General features: G+C 39.4%; 1 protein-coding gene across 6 annotated transcripts in view; it reads left to right on the top strand.

Moving 5' to 3' along the window:
- Window positions 1–56: 56 nt before the first annotated feature.
- The window catches only part of mib1 (MIB E3 ubiquitin protein ligase 1), a 53,054-nt gene continuing 34,220 nt past the window's right edge, over window positions 57–18,890 (top strand). For all 6 annotated transcript variants that reach the window (XM_067529398.1, XM_067529396.1, XM_067529395.1 and 3 more), the window contains exons 1-12: window positions 57–943; window positions 1,701–1,872; window positions 6,461–6,590; window positions 10,130–10,234; window positions 11,248–11,314; window positions 11,835–12,039; window positions 12,351–12,534; window positions 13,737–13,881; window positions 13,999–14,132; window positions 14,943–15,050; window positions 15,172–15,369; window positions 15,585–15,736. In XM_067529398.1, coding sequence (XP_067385499.1) covers window positions 715–943; window positions 1,701–1,872; window positions 6,461–6,590; window positions 10,130–10,234; window positions 11,248–11,314; window positions 11,835–12,039; window positions 12,351–12,534; window positions 13,737–13,881; window positions 13,999–14,132; window positions 14,943–15,050; window positions 15,172–15,369; window positions 15,585–15,736 — 1,829 coding nt within the window. In that variant the 5' untranslated portion in view covers window positions 57–714. The remainder of the gene's footprint in view (window positions 944–1,700; window positions 1,873–6,460; window positions 6,591–10,129; window positions 10,235–11,247; window positions 11,315–11,834; window positions 12,040–12,350; window positions 12,535–13,736; window positions 13,882–13,998; window positions 14,133–14,942; window positions 15,051–15,171; window positions 15,370–15,584; window positions 15,737–18,890) is intronic.

Below are 18,890 nucleotides of genomic sequence, written 5' to 3'. Positions count from 1 at the left end.
CTTTGTATGTGCGCATGCGCACTCGGCGCTGGACTTGTTTTTTTTCCAAGCCTCGCGTCTTCGTGTTTTATCGTTTCTCTCCGTCGCTAGTTGTTGCTTGTCTGGGCTCTCAACGATGATTGACAATAATGGCGACGTGAGTTGACTCAAGGGAACCATATCTGGTTGACAAAGGAAACATCTTGCATGGATCTTCAGCACCATTCACAACACCATTAAGCATACGCAGAGATCCGAAGGACTACATTTTGTTAAACGAGGACCTCTCACTAACCAGGAAAGGGTTATCTTGTTAGAATTGCTATAGCTAGCAAGTCGGCTCGCTAGCTGGCTAAGTTGAAGAGGTGGCATTCTTGTGTGTGGATCGGAGGAGTGGGACAGTCAGCTTGCTGAGCACCGAAATCTGACTAAGCTAGCAATGTGGCTACTTATAAGTCTTTTGGGGTAATTAGTTTTTTTATTGTCAGAGACAACGCTGGAGAGTCACTGGCTCACCGTGAACATAAGATTTTTTTGAATAGTTTTTTGTAGAGGATCTAACAGCCTCCTTAGGTAGCTAAGTTAGCTTACTTAGCTAACAGACTAGCATTGTAGGTTGCTTCAGTCTCTTTCTTGTTAAGACCTGCTCCCGTTTGCATTTGGGAACTTTAGCCAGGGCGCTGATAGGTCGCTAACTTGTAAGAATCGCTGTGGCATTGCGAGATCTCTTCGTAAATGACCACCGGCAGGAATAACCGAGCGATGATGGAAGGAGTTGGAGCGAGAGTGGTCCGTGGACCTGATTGGAAGTGGGGGAAGCAGGATGGTGGAGAGGGACATGTTGGCACCGTGAGGAGTTTTGAAAGTCCAGAGGAGGTGGTTGTTGTCTGGGATAATGGGACGGCCGCTAACTACCGTTGTTCTGGAGCATACGACGTGAGGGTATTGGACAGTGCTCCGACAGGTAACATCTGCTCATTTTGTTTATCCGCACTTTTACATTCACTTGAACGTTTAACGAATGTCTTCCCACGCAACAGAGTTAAGCACAGCATTTAAAATATTTGCTCTGGTTTCGTTTGCTTACATCTAGGATCTAGGACATTTCTGATGATACTGATTAGATATGAAGACAGGAAGAACAAGTTTTTGCTAAAAGATTAGATTAGGCTACGGTTCATTTAAAAAGTGTTGTATTGAAGGTACCTTTTAATGAATATGTTTTTCAGGGGCACTAAATCAGCATTGTCTGCTTGACTGTCCGAATCTAACCTCCATGTAATATGTTCTGTGTGACATAAAAACATACACCTTGAGAGTTAACAAACCATAACTTATTAAATGCTCATTCATAGGAAGGTTTCTTTCTTAAGTAAAATGTTGTTAGTAACTTATAAATTGTTTGTGTAGCTTAGCCTAAAATCCTTTGGCATTATTAAGCTTCATTGTTTTGTACTAATTTGGGAAATGTGAGGACATAAGCTTAAATAGTGACTACATTAGTAGGTGCAGGAGTATGAGATTGAGATAGAGAGGATACGCATATGCTTCATAGTGTACACAGTTATAATGCGTTTTTTTTAAATATACTGACAGCATCTTAATATCATGTACATATAAATGTACAAAATGTATTGCTTTAGTATTTTTGATGTGCAGTATATGCATCCTTTTACAAAATAAAGCCCTAGTTTAACTTTGACTTGTACTTCCCCCTTTAGGCATCAAGCATGATGGAACCATGTGTGACACCTGCCGTCAACAGCCCATCATTGGTATTCGCTGGAAATGTGCTGAGTGCACCAATTACGACCTCTGCACAACATGTTACCATGGAGACAAGCATCACCTGAGACACCGGTTCTACAGAATAACCACCCCAGGCAGTGAGAGGTTAGTTAACCAAAAACAAAATATTCCATTACTATGCCTCATTGTATGCCCACTAATGACAAAATAGACATAACTTCCCTGCACTTGGATTTTTTTGGTCTATGCTTTTACTCCTATAGCTTGGGCTTATGCTACTCTTTGTCTGTGTTGTTGTTTGTGTGTGAGTGAGTGTGTGTGTGTAATAGACATTTTACAGTTGCTCTGTGCATCCTGGTTTTCTGGCAGAAAGAATCTATCTCTCTGCTCCCAGCCCTCAGTTGCCAGGCAACAACTCAGCCTCATTTAAAGATCCAGTCTTTTGTTAAATTTGCACTTATCAGCCACACCATGAAAAGCAGTTGTGTTAAATCTTGTGGTGGACAAGGATCAGGATAATCTTTGAATGGTCTTTGGATCATTTACTGGTCTGCGGCTATGCACCCTTAAGCTGTGAGGCACTGTGTGTTATGACACCTGTAGATCAGGGTGGCATTAAATACAACCCCAATTTCAAAAAAGTTAGGAAGAAATGAAAACATAAATAAATCATTGCATTCTGTTTTGAAGTCTCATCAACCCATTTTTTACATAAACAACATATCAGATGTTGAAGCTGAGATATTTTACCATTCCATGGAAAATGCAAGCTCATTTTATACATACTGGCAGGAAGGTAGGTAGGTAGAGCGGTTGGTCGTTCCACCAATCCCGTAATGGTTGGTTCGATTGTGTCTGATTGTGAGTGCTAATAAGTGAATGAGAAGTAGTGTAAAGCACTTTGAGTGCCAAAAGGTAGAAAAGCGTTATATAAATGCAGACCATTTTACCATTGTGAATTTGATGGCGGCAACACATTAAAAAAAAAAAAAGCTGGAAAAGTAATTGACACAAATCAAAAGCAAATGGAGCACCATTTGACAAATAATTAGGTTAATTGGCAACACGTCAGTAACATGACTGGGTATAAAAGGGGGCATTTCAGAGATTCACAGCATCTCAAATGTAAACATGGACAGATGTTCACCAATCTGTGACAAACTGCACCAAAACATTGTGGAACAATTTCAGAAAAAAGTTCCACAATGTAAAAATGCGAAGACTTTGAAGATCCCACCATCTACGGTGTATAATATCATCAAAAGATTCAGAGAATCAGGAGGAATCTCTATGCGCAAGGGACGAATTCGAAGGTGATTATGTGCATATGATCTTTGGACCCTCAGACGGCACTGCATTAAAAACAGGCACAAATCTCTACTGGACATTTACATTTAGTCATTAAGCAGACGCTTTTATCCAAAGCGACTTATACGTGAGGTACAAGGCAGCAAGAATCTAAGTCAAGGAGAAAAATATCAGAGCAAATCCGAGATGCAAGTGCGAGAAAGAACAGAGAGGAAGTTTTTTTTTTTTAATAGATTTAAGTGCATAGGAAGATGCGGATGAGTTCTGTTTTCAGCAATTTTTTTAATATTGGGAGTGAGTGTGCTGAGCGTGCAGAGTTTAGTAGCTTGTGCCACTATCGGGGGATCATTACGCTGAAGAGTTTTGCTTGGTGTCCTCTGTGCGGTGATGTGACCACCAGACGTCGTTCGTTCACAGCCCACAGCCACGGGAAGAATTGTAGGCATGAATGAGGGAGTTGAGGTAAGCAGGAAGTGTTGAGGTGAGCTTTGAACCTGATGTGAGCAGCTACAGGAAGCCGGTGTAGAGATCTGGACATCACTGCATGGGCTCAGGAGCACTTCCAGAAGTCACTGTCAGTTTACACTTTTCACTGCGCAATCCACAAATGTAAGTTAAAGCTGTATCATTCAAAGAAGAGGCCATATTTGAACATAATGCAGAAACGTTGGCATGTTCTCTGATCCAAAGCTCGTTTAAAATGATCTGAGGCAAAATACTCTTCTGTGGTCAGATGATTTAAAATTTGAAATTCTTTTTGGAAACTATGGATGCTGTGTCTTTTGAACGAGAAAGAGTAGAGGGACCATGCAGCTTGTTATCAGGGGACAGTTCAAAAGCCTGTATCTCTGATGGTATAGTGGTTCATTAGTGCCTATGTCATGGGCAGCATAAACATATTTAAAGACACCATCATGGCTGAAAACTAAATAGAAGTTTAACAGCACCATATATTCCCATCCAGACGTTGTTGGTTTCAGGGAAGGCCTTGCATATTTCACCAAGACAGTGCTAAACCACATACTGCATCCATCACAACAGCATGGCTTTGCAGGAGAAGAGTCCAGTTGCTGAATTGGCCAGCCTGCTGTCCAGATCTTTCACCAATAGGAAACATTTGGCACATCATAAAATACAAAATCCGGCAACTAAAGCCCAGGATTGTTGAGCAGCTAGAATCCTGCATTAGACAAGAATGGGACACATTCCTCACCAAAAACTCACTTCCCAGACATTTACAGTTTTTCTTCTTTTTCCCCTTTTCCAACTTCTTTGAGATGTGTTGCTGCCACCAAATTCAAAATGAGCTAATATTTTCCATGAAATGGTAAAATGTCTCAATTTCAAGATCTTATATGTTGTTTATGTTCTCTTGTGAATGAAATATGGGTTGATGAGACTTGCAAATAATTGCATTCTGTTTTTATTTAAGCTTTACACATTGTCCCAACTCTTTTGGAATTGGGGTTGTGTTTTCCATGCTTGACCCTGTGCACACAACATTTTGATCACCAGGTGGTGTTAATGCTGTGGCCAAATTGTGTTGCAAATTCAAACCTTCCCATTTACATAAATCATTGGAACAGATAATTTATTTTTATTTTTTCATATATTTTTCTTTGTGGGGTGGTGTGGTCACGAAATGTCAAATATGGATTGATTGAAATTTCTGGTTTGCAGCTGACTTTCAAATATTAGAATTTAGGGCTATAAAAACTACAGGGAATTATTATTTTAATGAAGAAATATAATTATAACTTTTAATGCATTAGTGCACCGCACAGTTTCCTTTTAGGAGATAAAATGTGTGAGATGTGTGTCTTCTCATGGTAATAACGGGTCCAAATTTGTTTTGTGTTCCACAGTAGGTCTTGACAACATGTTTTGTCCTTTTTTCATTCCAGCTAATCTCCAACTTTAAAATTAAAGTAAAAAGTGTCTTTAAAAATGACTTTCTCCTTCCACACCATTCCTGCAAGACTTTCTAGTAGTAACAATGTTTGAGATGAGTGTGTGGAAAGTGGAAACCAGTTAATGCATGTACCAGCAAGTTTGAGTCAATCTTTGAGTACATCTTTACTCTGCCTTTCTACAGCATATTATCTCTGTAGAGCATCTCTGCTTGTGCAATCACTGATTTGAATTAAGCATTATTTGGATCTGTTAATGAGTATGCACACTTTGTAAATTCCACGGCTTAGATTTAATTGCATTATCTCATGCAGTGTCAGTACTGTGAATATGCTTCATCCATTTTGAGACTATTTCAGCCAAACACCACAGTTTACTAAATGAACACATGGCCCAACAGCTGGCAGCCTTTTCAACTGAGTACAACTAAATTTCCCTCAAGAGACACCTTGCATAATGAACAATGGGTTGAGGTCTCCCCAGCTCACACAGCTGTGGCGGTGTGGTGGTGTGTTTTGTTACACCACATTAGATTCTTTCACTAACTGTTGAGGAGGGAGTGGTTAGAGGCTGCATGCTGTTTGCATTGGTTAGACCTACACTGTCCAGCTGCCATGTCTAGCATCAAGGTTCACGTTATTGTTTGAGCTCAGCTGAATGTTGTATTTGCTGTTACCTTTTGCATTGGTTAGGCTTAAAGATATGGTGGGGGTTTAGACTGTAGCTTACGATATTGTAATGATTTTAAAAAGGTCATAAATTTGCATTTGAGTATTTCACAACCAGCTTTGCATGTGTATTTGCAGTGGCGTGTTTGTTGGGTATGGATGAAAATGGAATTCTAAGTAAAGTCTGAACAACATGAAAACATGCCACACAATGATGTCTTTGTTTAAAAAAATAATGGTAGTAGAAAGTCAGAATTTAATTTGGCTTTTAGCTTAAAGCTCACCTTTAACTTTCAGCCACAAGTGATGCTTGTGATTAAAACAAAAAAAATTTAAAAAAGACCTCAGCAGCGATTTTTTTTATATATATATCTATATCTATATCTATATCTATATCTATATCTATATCTATATCTATCTATCTCCACCTCAGACTAATGCTGTGGTAATGAACTGCATGGTTCATACAGCAGATTATGTTTTGTTAAGGCCCGGCACTCGTGGGGAGATTTTTCACCTGAAGTGCCATTTGCTGAAAGTAATTTACACCATATCTCCAGAACAGTGGGCACTGGAATTAGAAGGGCAGTTAAGGGCACGAGGTAGCAGGAGGGAAGGTGAAAAGGGAATACATTTCAGCCTGTTCAATTTATCAATTAATGTGGAGCAGGTAGTCGTGTCCCCTCCGCAATACATATTAATTGGTAACTGAAAAAAAGTAACTTAATCAATATAAACAAAAACCCTGTAAACACCTGTTGTTAAGTAATTTGTCTTACACAACGATAACAGTATAGTTCAAATAAAAATAATTGCCTGTGCGTTTGAATATTGTCCCTGAGCAGAGTACTTCTGGAGTCACGTCGCAAGTCAAAGAAAATCACAGCCAGGGGGATCTTCGCTGGTGGCAGGGTGGTGCGAGGAGTGGACTGGCAGTGGGAGGACCAGGATGGAGGCAATGGGAGGAGAGGAAAGGTAGGGACGTAGTTGGGAAGGTGGAACCTTCAACTCTACTTCATAAATTCATTACACTCTAAAGCCCCTTTCAGACATGAACTCTGGAGAATGTCAGGAGGATCAGGTCCTGACATTGTCTGAAGTTTTCCTTTCAGACATGTAACCAACGTCAGGAGATAGTCCGTGTGTTCGGACTTGTGAAGAAATACACCGGGTAAGTGGGCAAGGGGTGGTGCGCACTTTGAGTAGGGGGCATAACATCACGCAAAAACAAAGCTGCAGAAGAGACAGTTACTGCTTTTACATGGACTTAACGGGGTTGATCAGATAAACCAGCTTTTTTGGATAATCAGGGAACTGTGTTTACATGCACTTACGTAACCTGGTTACCCGCATATACGTGCAATAGTAAATGTATTTAGACGTATCTGCAGTATTAAATAAAGAATGGAAAACAATATACAGGAAAGATGGAAAGACAATGTTTTTGCCTGGTTTTGCAGCAGTCGCAAGAAATGGACGTCATCAACACGTCCACTCACTCACTCCTCCGGAGTATTACCTCCTCTTTTCCCTAATGAGCTCGGGTGGAGATAATCCGGATTTTGCACTAGCTGGCTGGGTAAAGTCCGGGAAATGTCAGGGCCAACAGACTTGGGCGTTTGCGTTCACACATACACCCACCCCAGAGAAAGTCTGGAAAATGTCAAGATTCTGGTGCATGTCTGAAAGGGGCTTTTTTTTTACACCATCATGTTCATATAATGTGTACTGTATTGGTACAAAAGCCATGAATATTCTTGCTGCTTTTGCATTTTTTTAAAATTTGCCTTAGTTTCATCCATTTAGAAATGTTTGTTGTAAAAAAACAAAAAAAAAACTATCTAACAAACTGTGCTTGATGCCGTCATGGCAATACCTCTAGTTTTACAAGTAAGTATATAGATACTAAATGAACAAGGACACAGAAGGCACTGTTGAATAAATGTGGGAAAAAACTTTTTCAACTTAGCATTGCTGTGCAAATAAGTAGATAATAAAGTTCCAGAGCTAAGACATAGGATCATAATCAGAACCACATGGGTTCTGATTAATAGGGGAAAAAAGGATCCCTTACCCTAAACAATATTAGGGAAGAAAAATAAACTTGCATCCCAGGATATGAAAAGTTTAAGATTTGAAAAGTGCAGTAGGTGATTACAACCAAAACAGGAAGGGCAATGCCTGACTCAACACGATTGTAGCATGGACATTCAAGTGCATGAATAGTTCTCTCCTGAAATACCCAGCTAGTTATGCTACCTTATACTGTAGAATATATTAAAATAGTCCTACAATAACCCTGTATTATTGTTCTGCAGCCTTTTTTTTTTATTGATTTTCTCCAATAAATCAGTAATTCAGTGTAGTGCATAAAAAAAGCTAAATCAATACCATGTCTCTCATTATTGTGTCGATTTTAATTGTAAATTGTATAGTATCAAAAGTGTGGCGGAGTTTTGACTTTAGCTTCTTCATGTGCAAAACTGTTTTGGTTACCTTTAACAACAGGAAACACGTAAAATATTGGCTGTTGTGCATAATCATTTACCTTTTTTTTAAATTGTACAATGGATAGTGAAAAACGATATAGTCTCAGTAAATGTGGATCAGTGGAATGAAAAAGGTTTTTCATTGACACATTCTACTATGATTTCTGTACATACTCTGTACTGAGTACGTTTTAATAGCCTTTTCTGATTATTCCATGCATCATTAGGAATGTATGCTTTTGTTTAAGCACTCTATTTAGATTTATACTGTTACCGACTGTAAAGTGCTTGTATTTTGACTCGGGTCCAGACCCCATAGTATTCAGTTTAAGAGTCCCTCCCGGCATTTTAAGACTTCATTTTGGTGTGTTATTTAATGGCATATCTCATTACTGTTTTATGATGCTGTAAGCAATACGCTTTCCAGAAAAACGCTATTACATGTCCTGCAGCCTTTTAGTTTAGCATGAATATTGCCTCCCGAGGCCCATTAATCAACTACTTCTGGAACAGGCCTGAATATAATTTTAACTTTAGATTTTTATACTTACTTAAGGCACAACATTTAATCAAAGAATTCATTTACACCACTCCAGCTCTTATCTTGACACTTTTTTTCAATGTTATAAAAGCATTAAGCTGCTTGGGAAGATGGATGGAGAGAGAATTGTTAATTGGGAAAATCCAAACTTGTGTTCAAAATCAGAGGGATTTTTTTTTCTCATTTATACATATAACACACAGATGTCCTTGGCTTACAATGCCCTTTAAAACTTTTACGTAAAGGTTGTAAGCTAGTTTTCGCTACAAAGGTCAGATATCATGTTACTAAACATTAAATAAAACGTACTAATCCAACAAAACCCTAAAACATCGATGTTTTGATTTCCATGTGAATCAAGTGAGTGAAACAGTTGAAAGGTAGACTGCCTGGGCCACACTGTTCCCCCCAATTTTAACGACTACTATGACTAGTTTCATTTTAATATGTTTTCTGAAACTTAATACAAAAAAAAAAGGGTACGACTGCTTTTTGGGTCGAAAGTCATGTCAAAAGTTCCTTGTTCTAAAAAGCATGTGCTCTGTCTGCAGTCTCGCAGAACTAGGGTTTCATTAGTCTTTTCTTAAGGCTTAGGAAATAAATAGAGTAGTCGTGGTTAAACATTTAATTAAAACATTCTTGGTGATTACACAAGCTTTACCCACGAGTGGAAAAATGGCTAAGACAATAAAAAAAGATTTAGTATTAACTATAAAGATGCATTGCAAGGAGAATTAAAACAAAATCAAATTGTTGGCCCAAGATTCCACTCCCTTTCTCCTTGATGAGTCCCACTCCTAATATTCCTCAGTAATTAGGAAATGAAACCTAGGGGTGGCTGTAGCTCAGTTGGGAAGGCAGTTATCAAGGGAACACAGGACATCGGCTATATGTCGAAGTGTTTCTGGGCAAGAGACTGAACCCCTGACAGTCCTTTCCCATCCCCAGCTGTGCAGTGCCGGTCCGAGCCCGGTAGAAATTGGGGAGGGTTGGGGCAGCATCCGGCGTAAGAACTGTACCAATATGCGGACATGATCCGCTGTGGCGACCCTGAAGTCACAGGATAAGCCGTAAGGACAAAAAAACAAAAAACGAATTAGAAAATTAACTTACCGACAAGTCCACTTAACAGTGAGGGTACAACATACAGAAAAGCTGAAATTGCTGTGAGGATATTTACTATATCAAATTGCACTCCTCTGTCATATGCTCATGTCAGTGATTATGTTGGACAAACGTGGTACATAAAATTTAGCCTGAGAGGTCAAATAAATTCCATGTGCATTGCCAGAGATTGATGAAATGGAAGAGCCTACATTCAGCTTATGTTTAAACAAAGATCTCCTGGTCATTGAGTTAGGCACTGAGATAACATCCTCTTGTTTCCAGTGTTTTATTTTCACATGTAGTATGACAAAATCATATTATTCAGATTTCTGTGTATCCTTTTTTTTCTGCTTAATCTCATCTGTCCTCCTCCAAAGGTGACAGAGATCCAGGACTGGAGCGCAGCCAGCCCTCACAGCGCTGCCTACGTACTGTGGGACAATGGCGCAAAGAACCTCTACAGAGTTGGCTTTGAGGGAATGGTGAGCAAACTTCCAGTCTGACCCTCACGCTCAGATACTCACACGCACACACTGTGTCTCACAAAGAATCAACTGTCAGGTGGCTTTTGTTTTTAACCCTGGGGTTCAGGTTTTATCTTTGGCTACCAAGGCTTTGTGAAAGCCACGTGGCCAGCAGGAGTAAGACACCATTGTACAGGCAGCTGGAAGCGAAAGGTATCTGCATGATAAAGACAATCTGTTCTTTGTGCTATTTAGGGGGGGAGAGTGAACATGGAGGTCAACTTTAAAGCGGGGGGACATTCTCTCGGGGTTGTTGCAAATGCAGCTACACACGCGACTTAAATAAAAAGCTTCTTCCTCATTGGTGATGGCTGCCCTTGCCTTTTTACAAAAGAGGCCAATCAGGTTCCGGGGTTGCATAACAGACTTGCCCTTTGTTATTCTAATAGGTTGGAGGGAAGGTAATAGGCATCTGACTCTGAATAGAAAAAAACGATCATGGATTAGACCCCCCATTTTGAGAGTTTTTATTTTGGCTTGGTTCTTATTAAGACCGCGGGCAAGTCTTCCAAACCAATATAAAGGGACGGCAGCTTAGTGCAGTATGGACCCAGTGCAGCATAAGAGGCCAACACCTTTTCCTGTTTCGTAATGTCTGTTTCGTGCTCAAAGCATAATAGGATCAAACATGTGCTGCTGGCTGACTACAGTATTAGACTTGAGTTATTAATTTGAGACTTGTTGCAATGAGGACCTTAGTGATCATTAGTTCAGAGAAGTGCTTGCTCTTCCTCACAATCATTTCCCCCCTGTCAGTTTGCCATTGTGGCTGCGCATCTGAGTCATTACGAATAATATGATGCTTTTACTGCGTAGTTTTTCATTATTTTTTCTTAACATTCAGACACTAGTATTTCTTAATATTCTAGGCAACTGCATCCTAGTTGTCACTGCATCCTAAAGTGTTTAAATTATCAGTTTCATTATTCATGATTGTGCTCTAACCCCTGGCCTCATTTTTTTTCTTCAAGTCTGATCTAAAGTGTGTCCAAGATGCCAAAGGAGGATCTTTCTACAGAGATCACTGTCCTGTTTTAGGTAGGTAAGCCAGGGATCTGTGTCCATCATCATTATTGCACCAATTCTCTTCTATCATTGTGGTGCAGTGAATTCAAGGGCATTAGGGAAGTTTGACTTGTAGTAAAGTCTGTCTGGCCACGAGATGGCAGCACTGTTTAGTCACTAGGCTGCCAAAACCAAATGCAGGCTCAAGCCACGCTTGTATCGGGAATTCCAAAAATTAATAGTTGTGTTCAGCACTGCAGTGGAAAACTAGGGGAAACACTGTTAAAACTTAATATAATAGATAACAGCACTGTAGTTCATGTGGAAATATTTTACCTGTGTGGTGTCATAAGTTTGTAAGGTTTTTTTTTTTTTTTTTTTTTTTGGTACAAATTTCCTTCAACTAAATTTATTCTTCTTATACTTTTTACTCTTTGTCTTTGTTAAGCATCACCAGCAAAATTTTAATTTCGATGTGAATAATCAACACGGATTTCAATACAATTCAATACTGTTATTACTAATCGGCTAAACTTAAATTTTTTTCTCCCAGGTGAACAGAATGGTAACAGAAATCCTGGTGGTCTACATATTGGAGACCTGGTCAACATAGACCTGGATCTAGAGATTGTACAGTCCCTTCAACATGGCCATGGTGGGTGGACTGACGGCATGTTCGAGACCCTCACCACCACAGGCACAGTATGTGGCATTGATGAGGACCATGACATTGTCGTTCAGTACCCAAGTGGGAACAGGTGACTGCCTTAAACATCATTTGATTTTCAATAAATGTAGTTTAACCCTTTCCACTTCACTTAAGAGACTATTAAAAAAGTGGTCAATTTTGTAATAAAGTATATTATTGTGTAAAATGTGTGTATACTAATTTCCCAAGTTTTCATTGTATATTTAATTATATGTTAATTGTACCATAGCTTAAAACTCTCATACATTCCATAACACTGCTCTAAATCTATATCTGGTCAGATATCACTATTTATGATTTGTGAGTAAGAGAAGAGAGTCTGCATGTGTTGGTTTAATGTAGTAACTTCTGTGTTCTCAGGTGGACATTTAACCCAGCAGTGCTGACCAAGGCCAATGTTGTGCGTAGCGGTGAAGTTGCAGCTGGGGCAGAAGGAGGCAGCTCCCAGTTCCTAGTGGGGGACCTGGTCCAGATTTGCTATGACATTGACCGCATCAAGCTGCTACAGAGAGGCCATGGAGAGTGGGCTGAGGCGATGCTGCCTGTAAGAGTTTGAAATTATGGTCATGTTCACTTGTGGAAATGTAACCAAATTGGGCGGGATTTAATGATAAGATTAATTTGTTCATAAAGATATTTATAATCCTCTTTCAGTAATGTGATGATTTTATGATTGATTTTTACAATATATATTTAGTTAGTGTAGTTAGAATTTTTATAGAAATGTGTCTGGTTTAATTTATCTATGTACTGAATCTTCAGAGTAATTAAAATTTTGTGAAAGAAAGCTGTATTAGTGTTGGTATCTGAAAATAATTTTAAATCAAATTTTTTACTTGGATGTCTTCACAGTCATACAATTTGTATGCAAGACTAACAGTCTGTGTAATTTTCTGCCTTTCCCCTCACACTTGGCAGCGCCAGTCCCTCATCTTCTTTAGAGAAATGTTGCAGTATTATTAACATGCAGAGACGCTTCTCTCCTCAAACCAAGCTGTAGCTGTTTTGCTGTTTGTTTGTTTGTTTTTTTTTTTTTTCTTTATCTGTCTCAACAAGATTGCATTATATTCCCTTGTTATGGAGTTTATCCATTGCTAGCCAGAATGCCTCAGGTTATGTAATGCCAGTCTACTCCAATATGCAATTTGTCCCTACCAAACCCCCCCCCCCCCCCCCCCCCCCCCAAGCAGCTAATGAGCCTTAAAACCCTGAGACGGGTTGTAGCTTTGATCACTAACCACCGCTGTTTGCTGCCCGCTGCTGCTTCTGCTGCACCAGTCCCCCTGTTATTTATGGCATCCTCCAGGATAGCCCAGGACCCTGCTAGACAGGCTCGATGTGCCTCTTTCTCATATAGCCAGGATCAGGATGATGTGATTCAAAATTGCAAATCATTTTGCTCTGTCAAATTGCTTGTATAGATGAGGAAGTCTAACAAGTAAAAGGGTGTGTTTCTCTTAAATCATTTTTTTCCCCAGTGAACATTGTCTGAAAAATGAGCACACGCCTCTAATCTAGAATATTTCGCTTTTTTGTCAGTTTTATATTTGCAATAGGCCTTGTTTCTGCTCCTTGTACGACAAGTGCTTTGTTAAGCCGGTATTTCCCCTACTTTATCCTTTCTTCCACCTCAGCTTTTTAACAATGCATTTTTCTTCTGCCACTAACAGGCTGTGGTACAGAACACATACCCAAAGACAGCAACCCTCCATGCACTAATGAGTTTATCTCAACATTCATCACCAGACCTTAGGAAAAGTTGGCCGTGTGCAGCAGATCTACTCTGACAGTGACCTGAAGGTCGAGGTTTGTGGAACTTCTTGGACCTACAATCCTGCGGCTGTCACAAAGATCGCCCCGTCTGGCTCTGCAGTCAGCAATGCCTCTGGAGGTGCGTGTGAACACTGCTACTGACATTGGTAGTTTAATTTTAGTTCCTTGTCTGCTCCCTGTTTTCTATGTCTCCCTGTTTTAGTAACCTCTGGATGTTTTCCCCTTGTTTGATCAGAGCGTCTGTCGCAGCTGCTAAAGAAATTGTTTGAGACACAAGAGTCTGGAGACATCAACGAGGAGCTGGTCAAGGCAGCAGCCAATGGAGATCTGGCCAAGGTGGAGGACATCCTTAAGAGGCCTGATGTGGATGTAGGTGCTCTAACATTATTGTATTTTGGGTGTCTTGATGAGTTTTTATTAAACTCCAAATCATTTGTATATAAACATATATTAAAAAAATCTTAGAACATTGACAGTTGGAGGTAGAAGACCCCTGACATTGCTCTGCTGTCAATATTTTGAGGAGGCTTCTTAAGAAAGGGCTCTGTGATCCTCCCACTTCTGCACCTCTCTAAATCTGAAAAGTAATAAGGTTGGGCCCAGAGGGGGCAGCAAGGAGCACTAGTGTGCACTGCAGAACAGCCCTGATTCACTCTCAGGACTGGGTAGAGATCTACAAGCCCTGTATGATGTCTGAATGTTTTCTTACACAAGCTCCAGATCAGGAAAATACAACAGACATTGCTTTGTATAGGTTATGAGAACTGGTTACATCAAGTCATCAATATTGTCTTCTCTCAGAGAATAAGGGAGAGTGAATGACTGTGTGTATCTCAATGGTGAAGGCTGGCCAGATGCCCTACTGCCTTTCAGTGGAATTATTTGGTTAAAGCTGAGTACACTGAGCCGAGCAAAGTGATTTGCCTGCCAGGACAAGAGACGTCTCGAGACTCCCAAAGGAGTCCACATTAATAATTATGCTTTGAGTTTTTGCAGTGCTGTAGTTGCAGATGAAACATGTTCACACAACGACACATCCGTGAATGCACATACGTAAAAACACCCTCACCAGTCTCTGAGCCTCCCTCAAGTGAAAAGATAATTCAGTAGATGCAGATCTGAACATGGAACTTGATATTGACACATATTTTTACTTTGACTCTTGTGATGTGTTTGCAGGTAAATGGACAGTGTGCGGGACACACAGCCATGCAGGCAGCGAGTCAGAATGGTCATGTGGATGTTTTAAAATTGCTTCTTAAACACAGTGTGGACCTGGAGGCTGAGGTTGGTAAAAAATACCTCTTTTTTTTTTCATCCATCAATTGTACTTTATTCAATCCAATGCATCAATGCAAAAGGTGAAACCGAAGACTGACTGTTTATGTGGTTGTGTCACTGTTCTCAGGACAAGGATGGTGACCGGGCAGTGCACCATGCGGCCTTTGGTGATGAGGGCTCTGTCATCGAGGTGCTGCATAGGGGCGGTGCTGACTTGAATGCCAGGAACAAGAGAAGGCAGACCCCATTACACATAGCTGTTAACAAAGGCCACTTGCAGGTGGTCAAAACCCTGCTAGATTTTGGCTGCCACCCCAGTCTCCAGGTATCTCTTACTACATCTTATTTACAATTGAGAATTTGTTTTGTGATGTTTCAGAAAGGTAAAACAGAAACAAGTGTTAACAACAGCACTGCCAAATATCAGTGTAGTTTCTACTGATTGTACAAAATATATGGTTGGTGCTTTTTTTTTGTCTTACTTTGAGGCTTTTTTTAATCATTCGGAAAGTAGTACATAACACAAGATTTTCCTTTTAGGATTCAGAGGGGGACACACCCCTGCATGATGCTATTAGCAAGAAGAGAGACGACATGCTGTCAGTATTGCTGGAGGCTGGAGCTGATGTCACCATCACCAATAACAATGGGTTTAATGCGCTACATCATGCTGCCTTGCGAGGAAACCCCAGGTATGAGACACTTTACTACCACCGCTTGTTGTCACACCTATTTGATGTCTGAGTAACCAGAGCTTGTTTAAGGGGAATCAGTGGCAAAGGTATCCTCACAATATAATAAATGTCCTTTCAGTAAAGCCTTTATAGTAGATACAGAAATTCAAAAATATTGCCCTAAATGTGGTTTACATTTCTGTTATTTATTCATGTTATTCATACATAATGAGTAAAATAATACATTTATGCATTTGTCAGCATTTATGTACAAAACACCTTAATTAGTATTAGGGTTCCACCACAGGGTGGAGATTGCAGCATGGCGTTGATCTGAGCACCTTGAATCACAACCAGATAATTAACAGGCACTAAATAAATTGTGTCAGTCAAGCTACATGTATTTTTATTACTTTTGTTGCTTTCTTTGGACTTGAGTATTGAATATCTCAGCAATATATTATTTGACTTTTCAAATTCAGTTTAAATATAAAAAAGAAATTGCAGAGCATTATTATAAATGAGCTGTATTACACTTTTAAAATTATTGTCCCAACTAGAAACACTAGACTTTTTCTACGTCTTAGCGGCAAAAGTACAGAGACTATGACTTAAGCACTAATCTTTTATGTCTAATCCATTAATTATCCTCTGTTGGCATGAAACATGTGGACATTGACGACCATGCATGTCTAAACTTGAGGTCGGACTAGGTCCAGCCAGTGACATAAACAAAAATTCAAAAGTTTGATTAACTGGCAGAAGGTCCTGCTGAAGCATTAGAAGTATATAAACTGGGTTTATTTGAACACAATTTAATTGCAAATGACTTGAAACTTCTTTTCATTCATGGATAATAATGGCATAAGCAGTTTGCTTCAAGTTAAAATGTAAAATATTTTATTAACTTTAGCGCATTTCCCAAACATATAATATAACACATAATGCAACTTTGTGTCCATATCAATTGTATATCTAAAATAAACCAACTACCTGATGTGGGTATTTCCACTACAGATTCCATAAAAAAAATTATAGTTTAGTTCCACTTTAGTTCCAAAAGGTTGTTCCACTACCTTATGATGACATGAGATTTACGTGGGTATCTCCATTTAGTTTGACATTGATTGAAGTTTGGAGTAGGCCTGCAGGCTTCATCCATCTCCCCAACAGATGGTATGGTTTCGAACTGACATTACACTACCTGAAAGCATCTGTCTTATGTTTACTTTTTTTTATTATTGTAGCTAATAGTCCTTGAAGCTCATTTGTTGTTTCTTTTTACTGTTCTGCTGGTCCACCACCATGTGTTGTGAGCAGAGTCTGGCCTGAAGCGGCTGTCCCATGCAGCAGCAGTTCTCCTTGTCCTTGGCCATTGCTATTTCTGGCTCCAGCAGGTTGCGGGTCTGCTATTTAGCTGTTTTATTCTTGTCTCTCAACCACAAGCATATTAAAGATGGCTCTGTCTGTATCAAGTTGATAATCCAGGGCCACTTAAGGTGATGGGCAGTGACGTTACTGGGTCTGTGTTATAGACTGGAGCAGTTTTTAGAAAGGTTCAGAGCTCCTTCCCTTGCTGAGCACTTTGAGGGTGTGTATGGGTTTTAGCATGGTCATGCCAGGCTAAATGTCATTGCTTTGGCATGAGGACAAATGGAATTGAGGTCAGAGGCCACAAGCCTGACCAGACCCGGTCATCCTCCACTGCAGAATAAAATGCCCTAAGCCTGCCCCTGTTTCCTGTGTGCTGCACAAATCTTTTGATTTGCAGATTGATTTGGACATTAGTAATGAATTTATAAAACACAAAATACTGTTTCTTCATGGCTAATATCAGTGGTCAAAAGTAAATCTAATAATATAATTATATTTACAGTAAGCATCACACAGATTGTGGGTAATGAATGTATTTTCTCAAATAAATGAGCATGATATGGTATGAATAACCATATTATTATTATATTCAAAACAAATTACATACTATTTAATACAGTGCTTTACAAAAAGACACTCTCAAAAAATGGTATAGACCAAACAAGCAAAACGTTTATCTTTATAATAGCAGAACAACACACCAAAAATGATTTAAATAAAACCCAGTCTACAGTAATTAGTTTTCCTCTCTATTTTAATGATGCACATGTAGCTTGCATGGCCCCCTTCAGCACGTCAACTCAAGAGTTGATTATTAAATTCTATATAAATTCTATATATAAATTCTATAATTAAAGTTAAAAATATAGATATTAGTCAATAAAATGTAAAGATTCATTATCAAATGATACCCAATAAATTACGTTAATACATAAATAAATTCACATTTTAAAAAATGCATATATGGTCAAAAGCCCCAGCATAACTTTTTTTTTTTATTATCACACACCTTTTAAATTTTAATGAATAATAGTAAACTTATTTAGGAAAGGTCACATACTTGACTAGAGCCGAGACAAAATTGTGTTTGTTATAAATATTAATATGCAATGGGTGTGTAATGTGTAAGCTAGGATTCGGAATATAAAGGAGTAAAAAGCTGGACTGCTGTTGGACTTTATTGATTTAGAGGCGGAAAGTGCAGGAGTACAGTATTTTCAGTATCAGGGCCCTTGTCGTGTTGTCTGTGCATCGCGTGCTTTGGTCCACGATCCGTCCCCGATCCGTCCCCTTGCTTTCACAGAAACGAAGATGTATGTCGCCTTCTTCAGTCTGCCCATTTACTTTTATTTCACGCTCGAGCTCCTGCAATATCGGTGAGACAGTTCACAACTCCTAAAGCCCTCGAAAATATCTCCCTAGGTTGATGTGAAAGTACCTTGTCTGGTGTGTTTTTAGTGGAGAAGCAGTTGTTTCGATTGAGTGCTTAGAGGAATTCTTACTATAGAATCATATTTCTAAAAAAGTACGCTTGATGACTATTGTGAAGAAGTGCTTCGAGTTGGAAGGTAATCGGAAACCCCTTCGATAAAGGATATGTTCTGAAACCCTTCTGGTTAATGATTGATGTTATTATTGCTTGCTGATAGTAACTTTTAGAATTGGGTCTGCTCTGTCTCCTGGTCAGATTGGGTACCGGCACGGCAACATTCTGGCACCTAAACGTGTCTGATCTAGGATTTCTCATCCACTTTGTAACAATACAACCCCTGTGGTGCCCTTCAGCAAAGGCCTCTAA

This window comes from Channa argus, chromosome 14, assembly GCF_033026475.1.
Source record: "Channa argus isolate prfri chromosome 14, Channa argus male v1.0, whole genome shotgun sequence".
Classification (NCBI taxonomy): Eukaryota; Metazoa; Chordata; class Actinopteri; order Anabantiformes; family Channidae; genus Channa; species Channa argus.
The sequence above is the reverse complement of the archived record's forward strand: the minus strand, read 5'-3'. Positions and strand labels throughout refer to the sequence as shown.